We start from the raw sequence: 17,405 nt of genomic DNA, 5'->3' as shown, positions 1-17,405 counted from the left end.
CATCATTTTCTCATAGTTTGGACTATAGAACCAAGATCTGCAAAAAATAATTTAGCACAAAAATCCTACGGGAGCTGTTTTTTTGACGCCTCGTACCACACTATCGGTCCCTACCTACTTATCTGCGAAAATAAGGTGGGTTGTTGTGGCAACTGCTTGCTTGTGATTGGGTTGGACGTGATGGGCATTAATATAAATAATAAATAATAATAATAGTAATAATAATATATTACTACTGCTAATACAATTACTACCTTTTGAACACTCCTTTTTGTCTCCCCCTCAATATTTCTATTTGTCATACAGGTAACAGGGGTCATTACATGCCTTTGTTACATTAACAGTTTTGGCACTAGGTGGCAGACTGGCAGTGGCAGTGCAAGCCTGCAAGGCAGTGGTAGCCCAGCCAGGGGCTGTAGCCAAGAGCACATAACATGCACGGCCACGGACAGAGACATGTGTAAACGGCGGCTGTGAGGAAAGGCAGCTCCAGCCAGGAGTTTCTCAGTATCTAAAAACTTAGCAAAACAGTGACAGTAGTTTGAGGTGGTGACACTGAGTCTGACAACACAAGAGTCAACACTGACAAAACTGTTCAAAACCTTCATCCAACTGGACTTTTACAGAAATACTGACAACCTAAAGACAGGTGAGTAGCCTACAGCAGATTGATTGATTGATTGATTGATTGATTGATTGATTGATTTATTAACAGTTTGCAGAATTACAGTACATTTCAAGTACAACTCAATACAAAAACTGGTAACTGAGTGGACGACACCATAAAGCATTACACTTGTTTACAATAGGGCCCACCATTTTCAATTCATCAAAACATTTAGAGACTTACGAATATACACACAAATTGCAGCCATCCGTAGGTGCCCTTTGAGAGCAGTTTTGAACTGTCAAAGGATTTGCATGTGTTAATGACTGTTGGTAGGGCGTTCCACATTTTGGTGGCATAGGAGCGAAATGAGAGATAATGAAATAGGAGATAATGATGGAGATAGGAGATAATAGGAGATGATGATAATGATGCTCTTCTTTGAAATTACCCACTCCAATCATTCAAGACCATGTAATTGTCAGTGACGCTTTATATCTGGCGACTTATTCTATATTACTTAGGCTATTTTAACAGCAAATGATTAAACATTCAAATGCACTCTGACTCATTGGTTGTCACAGTGTTAGGGTTTGGTTGTCCCCATCAATGGGGTTTTAGTGTTTCAAGATCAGGCTTCCTCCACAGATGTGGGGGTAGGACAAATCTATACCCAGCCCAGTACTGAAGAGAGATCCATTCGAGACACAAACACAAATATGGTTATATTGAAAAATAATACATTGTGTTGAGTCTGGCGTAGAGGATAGCATCCTGGTGCCAGTATTTAAATAAGTTTAAATAAATAAATTTAGTAGGCTAATAATGACCCATACATTTAAATAAATTGAGTAGGCTAAATAATGACCAGGTATTAGTGGTGTTAAACATCATGCTGTCAGACATTTCCAGTCTCACACATTTTTCAATAGGGTGTGTGTTCTTTGAACAATGTTTAGTTGCATATTAGTTGCAACAATGTGTGTGTGTGTGTGTGTGTGTGTGTGTGTGTGTGTGTGTGTGTGTGTGTGTGTGTGTGTGTGTGTGTGTGTGTGTGTGTGTGTGTGTGTGTGTGTGTGTGTGTGTTTGTGCGCGTGTGTGTTCTTTTTAGAGGATTGTCGTGTAGCTGTGGGAGAGACTGACAGAGCCAAGAAGACCCTGCCTCCTGGATTTAAGGTACGTACAGTGCATTGCTTACAAAATATATGTAAATCTAACTCAGAGTGTACAAATGGAACGAAATTTAATTTAATGTTTACCTGCCGGGGCCAAGTGTTGAGTGCAGCCACCTGGCCTCTACCTGGCCTCCCACTATACTAGAGAAATGTCCTCCAGATATAGAGAGATGTTTTGTATGGCTCTCAAGTTAAACTGAAGTCGATAGTCTTGCTTTGGGCCCATATAACCGTTCTTGTATGGGACTTATTGCATCTTAGCATGCTGCTTGGCTAATTCAGGGAGCATCCTATTTGATTTTATATTTTTACATATACCCTGAATTAGCCAGGCAGCATGCCAAGTTACATTTAAATGGTTAAAATGGAATATATGAGGTGAGTGTACTGTGGTCCTGACTGAATCACACTTTTCAAGAGAGGGCATAAACATTACAATGTTTCTCTCCATATCAAAGAAGATAACTAGAACAATGAAAGCTCCTGTGCACAAGTGTTACATTCATGGCATCAGCATACTGTAACTATTAACCTGTACGGTGATAAGTAGCATTCACAAACTACCTCTGGTGACTTTTTTTTTATTCTTGGTGTGTAGAAATGGCATCTGCCAGCAGTTTCCTGTCTGAAGAGCAGTTCCTGTGTTCTATCTGTCTGGACGTGTTCACCGATCCAGTCACCATTCCATGCGGACACAACTACTGCAAAAACTGTATCACACATTATTGGGACACTAATTTGCGTCAGTGTCCACTATGCAAAAAATATTTCAAAAAGAGACCACGTGTCTTTGTCAATACTTGCCTTTCTGACTTGGCTGATCACTTCCGGAAGTTGGAAAACAGTTACAAGCAAGAACCTGCTAAGCCAGATGAAGTCTCCTGTGACATTTGTACTGAGACCAAGCTCAAGGCCCTGAAGTCCTGCCTGGTGTGTCTGGCCTCCTACTGTGAGACTCACCTGGAGCCTCATCAGAGAGTCTCTGCGTTTAAACGACACAAACTAATCGACCCTGTAAAGAACCTGGAAGACATTATGTGCAGAAAACATGACAGACCTCTGAAGCTGTTCTGTAAGACTGACCATATGTGTGTTTGTCAGTTCTGCACAGAGTCGGACCACAAGTTACATCAAATTATATCTCTGGAAGACGGCTGTGAAGGAAAGAAGGCTGAGCTGGGAAAGACAGAGGCTGAAGTTCAGCAGATGATCCAGGAAAGACAAATGAAAATTCAGGAGGTCAGACACTCAGTAGATCTCAGCCTGGAAGATGCAGACAGGGAGATAGCAGACAGTGTGCAGGTCTGCACGGCTCTGAGCAGCTGTATTGAGAGAAGCCAGGCTGAGGTTGTCGATGTGATTGAAGAGAAGGTTACAACAACAAGGAAACAGGCTGAAAGCTTCATTAAAGAGCTGCAACAGGAAATCACTGAGTTAAAGAAGAGAAGCTCTGAGCTGCAACAGCTCTTAGACACAGAAGACCACCTCCACCTCCTCCAGAACTTTACATCTATCAACACCCCTCCACCCACCAAGGACTGGTCAAAGGTCACCATCCATCAGCCTTCATATGCGGGGACTGCGAGGATGGCTGTGGCTCAGCTGGAGAAGGCACTCGGTAAAGAGATGGAGAAGAAGCTGAATGATGCTGAGCTGAGGAGGGTCCAGCAATATGCAGTGGATGTAACACTGGACCCCAATTCAGCAAATCCCCATCTCATTCTATCTGAGGATGGAAAACGGGTGAAGAAGAAGAAGAAAAGAATAGAAAACCGTCTTCTCCCAGACAACACACAAAGATTCTCTCCATATCTTTTTGTCTTAGGAAAACAAAGCTTCTCCTCAGGAAGGTTTTACTATGAGGTTGAGGTTAAAGACAAAACTCGCTGGAATTTAGGAGTGGCCAGAGAGTCCATCGACAGAAAGCTGGATTCCATCACACGGAGTCCCAACAACGGTTACTGGACGATATGTTTGAGGAATGGAAATACTATCAGTATGTACTATGCTGCTGCTGAGCCTGCTGTCATCCTCTCTGTACGAGAGAAGCTACAGAAAGTGGGAGTGTTTGTGGATTATGAGGAGGGTCTGGTCTCCTTTTACGATGTGGAGACGGGAGTTAATATCCACTCTTTCATTGGCTGCACCTTCACTGAGAAACTCTATCCATTTTTCTGTCCTGGACATACTGATGGTGGTAAAAACCTTGCTCCTCTGATCATCTCTCCTGTCAATTACAGAGATTAGACTAATCCTTGGGTGATTTTCTTTTTACATGAAAAGGTTGGTTTTCTTTTTCTTTTTTTTACAACAAATGTGTATGGATGGAAGGGTTCATTCATTTACAGGTTTATTTTCAAATGTACAGTATGTCAGTTATTATTAAAGTCAAGAGACCAATGAAAAAAATAAAAAAAATAAAAATAACAAACAATAATTATATACATTATAATAAAATATAACAGGCTGCATTTTCCAAATGATTTAACTGAAACTCTTGACTGAATGAATTCTAAAACGAATTATTGCTACATAACTTGACTGATTGATTTAATACAGTTAAATACAAGGTCTGAAGAGGATTTTTCCTTTCTCCCTGGTGTGTAAATAGTAGAGAAAACAAGGCTGTGAAGGGCTAACAGCTACAATGGAGGAGGAGTTCCTCAGTAACTGTCAATCTAAACTGAAAGTAAAGTGCCGACAATACTACAAAACCTTCATTCGACAGGGCTTACACAGAAATTCTGACAACTTAAAGACATGTGAGTACTGCGGATCACTGAGTTAAAGAAGACCAGTTCTGAGCTGAAACAGCTCTTACACACAGAAGACCACCTCCTCCAGAACGTCAGGTCCATCAACACCCCTCCACCCACCAAGGACTGGACAAAGGTCAATTTCCATCAGTCTTCATATGGGGAGACTGTGAAGACAGCTTTGGCTCAGCTGGAGAAGGCACTCAGTCATGAGATGGAGAAGAAGCTGCATGATGCTGGGCTTAGTAGGATCCAGCAGTATGCAGTGGATGTAACTCTGGACCCTGATACAGCACACTGCAATCTCATCCTGTCTGAGGATGGGAAACAAGTGAATCATGGAGACATACATATCTACTCTTTCACTGACAAACTCTATCCTGTCTTTAATCCATTCGCCATGTTACTGGTGAAAATTTGGTTCCTCTGATAATCTCTCCTGTCGATCACTCAAATTAGGCTAATACTCATCTTTAAATGAAAATGTTCATTCTCATGTAAGACAACAAATGTGTATGTATTTAAATTTGCAAGTTTATTTTCTGTCAGTTGTCATTTCAAATCAAGTAATTTACCTGTTGTTCATAACAGTATTCTATTAAAAATAAACGTTACACGAAGTACAGCCAAAGAATAATAAAACGTTCTACATTGAAGCATTGAGCTGAAATGTTTTCTGTCTTGAATAGTTTATTTTAATGCATTGTACAGGGTGTATCATCATGACGGTGTATCATGTCAAGGTGCTTTATTTTCTTTTTTTTAATTCCAGAAAGTAATATGTTGGACTAATAGAGAAAAAAGGGGAACTAACCAGGTGTTTAATTCGCGCAGAGACTTAAAGGGTAAGACCACTTTTTTTGAGGTTTGGGTTGTGTAGTTACTTTGCCATGATGTAACTCCAAATGTGGACAAGAAATACAAAATAACTGCTCCAGTGATTAGAAATTCATAATTCAAAATATGCTCCTAATTGACTTACATTGTACGCTAAAACAGCTCTCAAAGTCACTCTTTTAGTACGTAAACAAACACAAACAAAGTTGATTCAGACAATATAGAGCATCACCAAAACTCATGGGGGTTTTTTTTTTCATAAAAATGTTAACTTCCTGTTGATTTGTCCATTTTATTGGGAAGAAAACCCGGACTGGATCCGTGGATCGGGATCCAGATCTTCAAATAGTAAAATCAACAGGAAGTTAACATTTTTATGAAAAAATAAAACCACATGAATTTTAGTGAAGCTCCATATTGTCTGAATCAACTTTGTTTGTGTTTGTTTACGTACTAAAAGAGTGACTTTGAGAGTGTTTTAGCATACAATGTAAATCAATGAGGAGCATATTTTGAATTATCAATTCTGATCACTGGAACATTTTTTTTAATTTCTTGTCCACATGTGGAGTTACATCATGGCAAGGTAACTACACAACTCAAACCTAAAAAGAAAGTGGTCTTACCCTTTAAGAGAAATAAATGAAACAAATATTCACCATTGATTTTATTTAGGCCTGGGTACAACATGCTGAAGCAGACACTGGAATCCACCATCATAGCCAGTAGATGGCGCCCAAAACCTATAACAGTTACATGATGTTGCTGCAAATAGAGGGTATGCGCATGCTTAAAGTGAATGGCACATCGAGTGGCAAAGCAACAGGCAAAGTGAGTTTAACATTGTTTAATGTTGTTTAATGCAATCAGATAGGACTTTTCTGTTTGGATCATAGAGTATATAAAAGGGAGACTGAACTGGCGCGGAAGACTGCCGGAAGTACCGTCTCAGAACGTCTACTTCCGCATTTGACCACCAAATTTTGGTGGTCAAATGCGGAAGTGCAACCGAGCGCTCAATGTTAAAGCCCAGCTGCACGGGGTTTCCCGGTCATGAATCCACGGGTCCGCCTGTAGTCCCTCCTCCTACCACTAGGGAAGAGAGCTTCAACGTTGAATAGCCTCACTGGCCCCTTGGTTTGGATGCATGGGCTGTCAAGGCCAGAAAGTAGTTTTTTGCCACTCAGTAGGCATTCCTGCATAACTTCCGGGTTTGATGATGATGTCACGCGCATACATCTTCCATATCAGTGTTGCCACCTCAAAATCAAGAAAGAAGAGGTGAGTGGGTCGTGTAGGGGTAAAATCCCTGCCCACTAGACAAGGGTTCAATTCCTCCATGGTGCCTCCGACTTGGCCCAGCGCTCCAACAAACACAATTGGCCAATGTTCAAGCGTGGGAGGCTTGGCGGTGGGAAGGGAGACAATCAAGATAAGAGCATTCAAATGCAGGTCCTCACAGCTCAAACAGAGCTTATTATGACATGACACAGACTAGAGCTTATGACACCAGGCATAGCTGCATAGCTGATTTCTTAATGTATTCCAATGAATCATTAATTTACACATTGTGTTCTGTTCAAGTCTGTGCCATCATGCCCGAGTAGGCTAGAGACAATTAAGTTTACAGTCAATGGCACTGAGCAGCAGAATTAATTCTCACAGGTCAACCACATTCATATTGTAAACAGGTCATGGAAATAATGAAAGTTGTTTCAACAGCCTCAAGCCTGTCCACACTTATCACATGGTCTCACCTCACCCATACAGTACACTTCCAAACCTGGCATTGCCGCATTACTTAATACTGGTATAGTATACATATGCCACTATACTAAATACAGCCACAGCAACAAACAGCAGACAGGGTGCAACAGCTGCAGATACTGTACAGTGTACAGAGGTAATCCTTTTTTAAGTGAGGTGTGTCTTCCAAAGAAGCAAAGTTGAAAAGTGGTTTATACATTCATTATTCTTTATTGTGGACATTTCTGTCTAATCCATGTTTTCTCAAGCATAGGCCTATAGTTTATCTGAGAGTGAGTTGGCAAGAGTGCTTGTGCGACAGAGAGAGAGAGAGAGAGCTGTTTTGGAATCCATTACAAGTTAATACAGCCGCCCCTTTTAGTGGGCCGGGCCTCTGTGATACTGTACAGTATGTTTACACAAGAGGGGTGGAGTCAGTGCAGTTGCACTGAAAGCAGGAATAAACAGACCACAGTTGCTCCGATAGACTGAGAAAGGTCCAGCCAAATTACTGAAGACGAGTGATATCTTGTTCATTTTGCATCATGAGTACTGAAACGACAGAGCAGACAGTCGTAGTGAGGACAGAGGGAGCTGCTGGGACGAGTTCAGCTGCTGAAAAAGGAGAGAGAAAGGTAAAGGGAAATGATCACTTGACGACCAGCAGGGTGAACCAAGGGCATGAATGAAGCATGATGATAGGTGACCTGTAGGCCTATACTGTGTCTTACTGTGTGTGTCTTACAGTATGGTGACCACCATATCCACAGAGAAGATGTGAAACAGATTTGGGAGGAATGCAAGGAGGAGAGCTTTTGGTACAGAGGTACACTTTACAAAACACACACACCCGTACATAATAATACTTACAGTATATGAAAATAAGATAGCTATACATGTATCCCCAAAACCTTCAATATGTGAGTTGAATCAGTGTAGTTGTAGTTTTGCTATGATCCATGACCGGTTCTAGGGGGTGGGGCAGGGGTGCACAGAGCCCATGCACCCAAAAGTGCATCCTGCCCACCCAATCAAAGGTTATGGGTAATATTTATTTTTATCCAATATAAAAAAGACAGCAAAATATCTGTACCATTTATCATTTCTGATTGGATGGGGAGCATTTGTATAGAAATTTAGACCCACCTGAACACCGTTTGCCAACAGTGCTGTTAACCGACAGGGTGCTGATGGAAATTGGGTTACTATTGGTCAAAGGAGAAGATAGATAGACGGATAGATAAACTGATATGATAGTTTTCTATGCATTTCGGGGTTTAGGGGGCTTTAACCGTGGTGCGTGCTGGGACGCCAACCCATATATTAGTCCTGCCCACCCTAGTGAGGCAGGCTAGAACCGGCCCTGTTGTGCTCTTCCGGGATAAGTGCTGTTGTATAAGAGTCCAAAAAAGGGTTGGGTGGTGTGAGTCATTCACATACGTTTACATTTCTGCTGGGTGAAAGTCAAGTCGCCCGTGACCTTAGAAATCACACCCGTGTGAAGTGATTGGCGCTCTTATTATCATGACGTAACATGTCGATTTGCTCAGACACATATGATGTAAATTCTCTATTCATTGTCAATGGGAGTTTAACAAAAATACCAATTTGCTTGTTTACATATGACGTAAAACTCCATTCATTGTCAATGGCATTTACTGTTTGTTAGGACAAAAATCACACCCGTGTGAACTGAGTGGTGCAAGGTCTTATATAGTCTGATCAGCTATGTCAGTGACGTCACACACTAACCATGGTAACCATGCTCACCTGTGCACGGACACGTACACAGGTACACAAACATACAGACAAAGCTGGTTATTGGAGTGGTTTGCACCACTCAAAGATACACATTTGCTCAGACACAAAATATATGTATGACGTAAATTCTCCATTCATTGTCAATGGCAAATCGACACTATAGCCCTCAAAAACATCACCACGTAGAGAGAGTTAGAAAAGGTAACAAGATAATACAATTTTGCAATTAGCTCAACACATGATATAGTGTTGATTTAAGACAATATTTGAGGATGATTTGCTTCGGTTTGATTGGCTCTGTAGGAGATTTGACCTGGAAACACATTCCAATTTGTCTTGTGCACTTCCGGTTCAAACCTGCAGCCAAGACATAGCAGAACAACTATGGGGGAGATATAATTGTTTTTACTATTTGCTTCACTTTAGCATAATTTCAAAATACAGTATATTTGCAGTATACAAAAAAATAAAATAATTTACCTGCGGTTTGAGAAGGGGATGTGACATAACAAAGTTCAAATTTGAGGGGCAAGTATTGCAGAACCTGTGATCTGTGACTCTGTATAGTGTATATCTCTGATGATCAGTAATCAGGGAACAATAGTTTATTTGACTTGACATAACTCTGGCCCTCTGACTCCATCTTTAGCTCTTCCCCTCTCTGTGGGCAGCATGGGTGTCACTGGAGGTCTCATCTATAATGGTAAGTCATTGTCGTTCAGATCACTTAGCCTCCATATCCTGATGTTATGTTAATACCTTATCTTATTTAAAAAAATGTTTTCTTTTTATGCAGGCATTTGGAAAGCATCAACGAGATTTGGTCCTTTTCCCAAACTAGCAGGTGGGTAGCATCTCGTCTGGTAAGGATAACAGCCTGGAGTTCAATTCATAGCTTCTAATCTAATCCTTCATTGTTGTCAGTAAAGTTAGTTCGGACTGCAGGCAGCTCAAATACAATATTTTAGCTTAAGCTTACTGCACATAAACTACATTTTGCAAGTCAACCACATTCCTGGGTGGTTTTAAATTTGATTCAAATCTGATTTCTAAAGATGTGTCTCAATGTGGACATTTAGGACACTAAACCATTGAACTTATATAGCTATTTTCTGTGAATGACACCATGTTGTTACAGTATGTACCACAGCAACCAATGTAGACAGGTAAACGATGTGTGAAATGTGAATACACAAATCCAATCTGGTAACTTGCAAATTACTGTGTGGTCAGTCAGTCCTAAAGATCAGATTTGAGAAACAAACCAAATGTACGTATCTGCAGTCTGAACAAAGCCTTAGCTGTCATTGGGACAATACTATGACAATGTTTCTGTTCTTCAGTGGCTGGAATCCTTGGCTTTGCAGTGGGAAAGGCCTCTTATGCCCCAACTTGCCGAAGCAAATTTCAGAACAAGTTTGGACCAGGATCAGGGCCAGGATTTGGCCCTTGGGCTGGAAGACCAGGTTTTGGACCGGGGTCAGGACATAGGTGAGAAAAACTTTGGGTTTAGGAAAAGAAGAAGTCCGCACACAGCCTCTTAGTTCCGGCCTCCAACAGTGTTTATTATATTAAAACACTGACATTCTAGTCAAATACACGCTGTTTCGGCCATGAGTGGCCTTCATTGGATGACACTCATGACAGTCATGTATTTTATTTAGGTAAACGTTGTGTATTTGACTAGAATATCAGTGTTTTAATATAATAAACACTGAGCTAGTGTGCGGACTTCTTCTTCTTCTTTTCCTGTATGCAAACCTTTTGTCCGGCACCAGCGAGAGACTGGATCGGGCTCCATTTTTGTCTCATCTTTCTAAAGCCACTATTTGGGGATTTAGGAGTGGGGAAAGGGTGTTCCCCCACTAAAGTTGGTATTTTGGTTACCTGTCTAAATCCCTTAAACACCTCCGTTACCCGTTATATTATGCATAGGTGTGGTTTGGGCGCAATAATTAAACCACATTTAACCAATCACCAGTCTTGGCTTTAAGAGATCCCTTTAATAGATCCCTTACCCGTTGCCCGTTAGTGCTATATTGCTTCATAGCCGCTGCCCTGAAGTCTCTGCTGCACCCCCCCCCCCCCCCCCCCCCCTCGTGCCGTTCTTTTTTTTCTCCACACGCACAGAGCCAAGAACACTCCAACTCGCAAATGGAAATGGAATCGGGCACAAATAACTTATTTGACTATACAATTATATAAACACAATGGACACAAGGAAGTGGCAGGCACTCGACTTCTGCTGATTATAGGAAAATTACAAAGAGATAGGAGAATAAGGAGAGATGAGGCAGCCTAATCTGTGCCTGTAGACTAGCCTGGTTAATAAACCAGACCGAATCAGCCGTTGGCAAAAAAAAAATTGCCTGCCAGCGGATTAGGGTCTGGCGAGGCTCAGTAGCACGCCTCTTTCCTACAACCGAGAACAGGTCGGGCCAATCGGGACACGGTATGCAATATGGGCGGGCTTTGGTACAGTGACGTTCAATGCTTGAGACCTTTGACTGACAGTAGCTCTGACCAATTGCGTCAAAGAGAAAATGTTTGAACCCGCCCCCCGGGAAATGAAATCCAAGTGGAGCCAGCCCAGACTAATATACCGCGACAGTGTTGTGTGATATTAGTCTGGCTTATTAGCCAGGCTACCTGTAGACATCTCCATTGAGGCGCGCGCGCGTGCCGTGCGCAGCTCTACCGAACTAATTTGGCACGGTTTACGGGTGCTTTTAAACTCCACTAACGACTTCCCAAATGTATGTGACCAAAATAGCAATTTAGGGGAAAGCGTGCCAACACGCCCATGACCACACCTCTAGGCGCAAATACCGGTGTCGGCAAAGAATATAGCGGGTGACGCGGGACGAAAATACCATTAAGGGACAGAGAAAGCTCCTATATTCGTAATTGTCGGGCAGCGGCTGAATTGCGGGCCGCGCTGCGGGTAAAGGCTGCGACATGTGCGCAAGCCACCTGTTCAAAAGCATTGGGTTTAACACACCACAACATAACCAGTCATGTTTCTTATCAATGCCATGTCATGGCAGAAACCAGGAGGTAATCCTGTGGTTTGAAATAAAACACAAGCTGGCATGAGTGCACCAGTATGGAAATACAATTTTGTGTTTTAGTGACAACAGTATACTGTATTCAGTCTATTGCATTATTATACTGTACAGATGCAGGGACAAATATATGAAAAAAATAATAATAATGAGTTCCCTTTGAGAGATCAAATAGGGGACAACAGGTTGCAAGTTGTTAATACAACAGATGCCCTTGACACCAGATTATCATGATATAAATTGATAAGATTGTTTGTCATTTAGTTTGTAAATGTATTTAGAAAGTGCTTGAAAGTTATCCTCTTTGAGAAAACAAAAATGTAGAAAGAAATACCAGGAAAGTATTGTAAAGATCATATTTTGACTGTGAAGTTCTAGCTATAATCAAACAGCTCCCGCAGCCATGATTTACAGTTCAAATGGAATAAGTCCACTCATAACTCACCATCAACTCGACTAACAAAATGAAGGGTAAACCTGACTTTAGAATCCGTGCCAAACAGCCCTGCCCACAGTCTCTGGTCCTCTCTGAATTCACTCAAAGCCATATCTGCATTGCGTTTGTGACCTTTAGTTTAGATTGTGTGATATGACAAAGCATATAAGTGATATTGTTTGACCCTTGCCCCTCCTAATGCAAAGAGGGATGATAAAGTTCCTTTGAAAATGTTACGCCACATCCATGTGACTGTACTGATTCATAATAATGCCCACAGACATTGCCACCACATATGTCAGGAGTGCAAGACGCAAGCTGCAACTGCACCTGCTGAAAAAATACAAAACTAGAGGTATGTACGGTATATGTGTCATAATGTTCAAAGAGTTACACATTAAAACAGTTCAAACATATAAAGTTATTATTGTGTGTTTCAGGTTCTACAGAGGTGGAATGGTTTCTACTGTTAGATGGATGATTCTTACTTTCTTAGTTTACTTCCTATCCTAGATGACTATTTCTATGCATTTGATGTATTACCTTATGTTGTTCTTGCTTATTGTAAATCGCTCTGGATTAAGAGTGTCTGCTATTGCCAAATGCCTAAATTGTAATATGAATTTCCCCTTTGGGGTTCAATCAAGTGTCTTATTTTATATTCAGATACAAAATAAGATTATAGACTACTTTTGTTGAACTGTTAAGATATTATCTTACTCCATGTTACAAAACAATAAATGATACGTAGCTTGCAGAGTTAGTTCAGTCAGATATACTCGGGGGGTTTCATGCCGTGCATGGAAGTTCAGATGTGCCCAGGCTGACTGCAGTCGGCATGCTCTTCCTGCCTTCCTCTGCATATGGTTCCTGGTTATGTGATGTTTGCTCCCACCACCACCCCAGCACCACCGGTGGGCTCTGTTATTTATGTTCCCCATGGGGGTTTTATTGTATATCTATCTCCCTGCTCTTAATGTTTTATGATGGTGTTTAATCGTGCCGAGCAGGGAGAAAATGCAGCAGAGCCGAACGCCAAGATAAATATCATATGCACACTTGTATTCTCATTCTATAATAAATATTGGTTAAATCTATTTGTGAGTTGTCTGACTGAAATAGAACTATTCTTTTTCTGGTGCTAAAAGTGTGTCTGCAATCCTTTGCTGTCCAAATATACACCTGAACTACATCTGATTGAGACCCAAATGTTGGGCAACTGGGTTAGTTTGTTGTTTTTGATGTACCAGTATTGTTATACTGTAGGAAATAGAGCTAATCTATCAATGTTATCAGCTCTAATGAATGCTTGATTCACTTTCACTTTCAATGTTTTATTTTGGTCTTCAGTTCATGTACAGAATGAAACAGTATATAAACTAGAAAAAGTGCCCTTCTGGGCACAGGTCTCCACCAGGAGGATAGGAGTGTGAGTGTGATGTTTGGCAAAATGTTTAGGAGCAATATAAAGAGAGAGCATGTGCATGTGTACCGATTTGCGTGAAATTTGGATAAAATCTGAAGGAGTAATATTAGAAAATGTGTTTTACATATGTCGGCCTCCTGGTGGTGCTATAAAGAGCAGATGTGAAAAATTCCAGGAAAAGGTTTTTTCCTTGGCCTCTAGGGAGTTGGCATACAAAGTTATCCACAGATCCGTGCAGTTAGAGGTAAAAACACTTTTCGGCCAGTTATAGCACCACTATGAGCCTGAGTTGAAAATGTTCATGTGGCATTTCTTCCTCAGCCTAGTGGGAATGTGCGTGCACGATTTCACGGAAATCACACAATGTGTTCATGATTTGCAGCATTTTGTTTGAAACTGAACACTCCTGCGAACTTTGGAAGCCAATCTTAGCCAATCAGGATGGAGTCTGAGAAATCTGAAAGACCCGTTTCGTTGAATGGCTCTAGAGAGACTGTGTACCAAATTGCGTGATGTTTGGACAAAATCTGTAGGTGTACTGTCCAAAAACCTTTTTGCACAAAGCGGCCTCCTGGTGGCACTATAACAGGCCGTTCTGGAAATTTTGGGGCAGAGGTTCATCGTTGGCATCCAGGGAGTGTGTGTGCAAAATTTGGCATCGTCCGGCTTTCTTCGGAGATTAGCTGGTCGCAGACGGACGGACGGACGGACACACGGACGGACGGACGGAGTGCAAAACATACTCTCTCCCCATGCCTTCGGCCTGGTGGAGACAATAAAGATACATTGTTTTGACCAAAGAAGGTGTAGGCTGAAGCTAATTAGCTTATTTTGCCTACCCTTACCAACTATAAATAATATACATGACAAACAGGAAAAAAACAAAAAACAAAGAGAAAAAAACAGAACCATTTTTCTTTTTTAACAGTGGTTATCAGATCATGATAATACATGTATTGTTGTACATGTATATAACATGATAAATGATATATAGATGTATGTACGTACATTTACATATAATATATTTATATTAGTCAAAATATCAAATACAAGATCATAGAGACGTGTCTATATCCTTTTTTTAAACACATGGATTGAACTACATGTCCTCAGTTCCTTGTCACTGCATTTCCACAGACTTACCCCTTTCACAGATACACAGTGTTGCTTTGTATTTGTTCTTGCAAAAGTTGTATCAAACATGCCAGCATTTCTAAGTTCATATTTGGTTTCTTTTGTCTCGAACAGCTTTTGAAGACAGTATGGAAGTAGCTTGTTATGAGCTTTGTACAGAATCAACAGGGTTTGCAGAATGACTAGATCCCACAATTTTAGTGCATGGAGATCTATAAATAGGGCATTGGTAGGCTCACGGTACTCAGCTCTCTTAATTATTCGTATAACTCTTTTCTGTAGGATAAAAATAGGATTAACGTTCGTTTTATAAGTATTTCCCCATAACTCCACACAGTATGTCATATAGGGGAACTATAAGGGAACAATATAATAAGTATAATGAGTTTTGATTCAAGATTTATTTTGATCTATATAATATTGCAATTGTTTTAGACATTTTCCTTTTGACAAGGTTTATGTCATGACTTCCAACTTCACTTATGATCAATTAAGACTCCAAGAAATGTATATTCATAGACTATTTCAATTTGTATATTATTTATCGTCAGTGTGACTTCATTTTCAATTTTTTGGTTTCCAAATATTATCAGTTTTGTCTTACTTAAATTTAAGGATAATTTGTTTAAGTCGAACCGTGTCTTGAGTATGTTTAGTTCCCTTTCCATTGTCTTCAAAAGCTCTTCCAGATTTTTTCCATGACAAAATAAGTTTGTGTCATCCGCAAATAAAACATAATTTAAAAGGTTTGACACATTACAGATATCATTTAAATATAAAATGAAGAGTTTTGGACCCAAAACTGATCCTTGAGGAACTCCACACTTTACTTTCTGTTTATCTGATTTTACATTGTTTATTTGTACAAATTGATCTCTGTCTGCAAGGTAGCTTTTTAACCAGGAATGTGCAGCCCCTCTAATACCGTAATACTCCAATTCTTTTAACAATATTTCATGGTGAATCGTGTCAAAGGCTTTCTTAAGGTCTATGAAGACACCAGCTGTAAATTCCTAATTATCGATGGAGTTGGAAATCTGTCAGATTCATGACTGCCATTGAGGTGGTGGATTGGTTCTGAAGCCATACTGTTATAGTGACTCATAGGAATAGACTACGTGACAACCAGGAATAGTCTGGTGACCACCGGAGAGACGGGTGGCAGCCGGAATGTAGACGGCACCCGGGAGCAGTATGGGTTGGCGCCCCAGCCTGTGTCTTCCGTGAGGAAGAAGCCCAACAAACCCACGGTGAGGCCTTTAGGAGGGCCATTCAAGCCTCAAGCGGAGCCTGCAGCACCACCAAGGGCAAGGTGGAGCCTGCGGAACAATTTACAATTTACAATTTAGGCATTTAGCAGACGCTCTTAATCCAGAGCGACTTACATTAAGCAAGAACAAAAGCATGGGAATACATCACATATATAAAAAGCATTTATCAAGAAACATGCGTAAGCTAAGAACGTAGCTAGAACATATCTATATAATGACACTGTACATATAAACTATACATATATACTATACTATGCTGTACATATATACTATGAAGTGCTATGACTACATACAATGCAATTATTGTGCTGTCTACATAACATGCTATAAGTCTGTATCAAATGCTATCTAAGTCTAAAAAGTGCTGTCTAAGGGGGTAGGGTAAGTGCTATGGGCCATGGTGGAGTCTGAAAAGGTGGGTTTTCAGACTACGGCGGAAGATTGGGTGTGATGCTGCAGTTCTGACTGCAACGGGGAGTGCATTCCACAGTTTTGGAGCCAGAAGGGAGAAGATTTGGGACGTGTGGAGCGTTGTCCCGGCGTTTTTAGTGAGGGTACTTCCAGCTTCCCTGCATTGGCTGATCTGAGTGCGCGGGAGGGTTTGTAGGGTTCAATCATACTTGCAAGATATGGGGGAGCCATACCTCTGGTTGCTTTGAATGCCAGCATCAGGGTTTTGTATTCTGTGCGGGCAGCGACCGGGAGCCAGTGGAGGGAGCGGAGCAGGGGGGAGACATGTGAGAATTTTGGCTGGTTGAAGACCAAGCGAGCTGCGGCATTTTGGATCAGTTGGAGAGGCTTAAGTGCACATGCCGGTAGGCCAGTAAGGAGGGCGTTACAATAGTCGAGTTTTGACAAGACTGTTGTCTGGATTAGGAGCTGGGCTGATTCCTGGGTGAGGAACGGTCTAATTCGTCGTATGTTATAGAGTGTGAACCTGCAGGATCGAGTGACAGCTGTGATGTGAGTTTTGAACGAGAGCTGACTGTCCAGGACAACACCAAGGTTCCTGGCTGTTGGGACAGACGTTACCAGGGCGTTGTCTACGGAAATAGTTAGCTCCCGCATAGGGCAGGACTTAGCTGGGAAGAAGAGAAGCTCAGTCTTGTCTGGGTTCAGCTTGAGGTGGTTGGAGGACATCCACTGTGAGATGTCAGCCAGGCATGCAGTGATGCGCTCTTCCACCTGAGA

General features: G+C 41.3%; 2 protein-coding genes across 2 annotated transcripts; both read left to right on the top strand.

The window, feature by feature from the left end:
* Positions 1 to 2,382: 2,382 nt before the first annotated feature.
* LOC306926609 (E3 ubiquitin-protein ligase TRIM39-like) lies at positions 2,383 to 4,029 on the top strand (the record flags this gene model as incomplete). The annotated part of the gene is made up of 1 exon (XM_079505961.1): positions 2,383 to 4,029. One exon carries the CDS (start codon positions 2,383 to 2,385, stop codon positions 4,027 to 4,029), a length of 1,647 nt encoding a protein of 548 aa, XP_079362087.1.
* Positions 4,030 to 7,571: 3,542 nt separating this feature from the next.
* On the top strand, positions 7,572 to 13,480 carry ociad2 (OCIA domain containing 2). Its single transcript, XM_079506144.1, has 7 exons — positions 7,572 to 7,756; positions 7,869 to 7,947; positions 9,532 to 9,585; positions 9,679 to 9,726; positions 10,226 to 10,373; positions 12,664 to 12,738; positions 12,824 to 13,480. Exons 1-6 carry the CDS (start codon positions 7,667 to 7,669, stop codon positions 12,734 to 12,736), a joined length of 492 nt encoding a protein of 163 aa, XP_079362270.1. The 5' UTR covers positions 7,572 to 7,666; the 3' UTR covers positions 12,737 to 12,738; positions 12,824 to 13,480.
* Positions 13,481 to 17,405: the final 3,925 nt, after the last annotated feature.

The sequence above is a fragment of the Electrona antarctica genome, assembly GCF_951216825.1.
Source record: "Electrona antarctica genome assembly, chromosome: 7".
NCBI classification, from domain to species: Eukaryota; Metazoa; Chordata; class Actinopteri; order Myctophiformes; family Myctophidae; genus Electrona; species Electrona antarctica.
This window is presented reverse-complemented; position numbering and strand designations above follow the sequence as displayed.

Bases quoted from the DNA above. Each gene is read 5' to 3' on its own strand.
- ociad2 (XM_079506144.1), top strand. From the start codon at position 7,667: ATGAGTACTGAAACGACAGAGCAGACAGTCGTAGTGAGGACAGAGGGA. The intron at 7,757-7,868 runs GTAAAGGGAAAT...TGTGTCTTACAG, and splicing joins CTGAAAAAGGAGAGAGAAAG to TATGGTGACCACCATATCCA. The intron at 9,727-10,225 runs GTGGGTAGCATC...TCTGTTCTTCAG, and splicing joins TCCTTTTCCCAAACTAGCAG to TGGCTGGAATCCTTGGCTTT.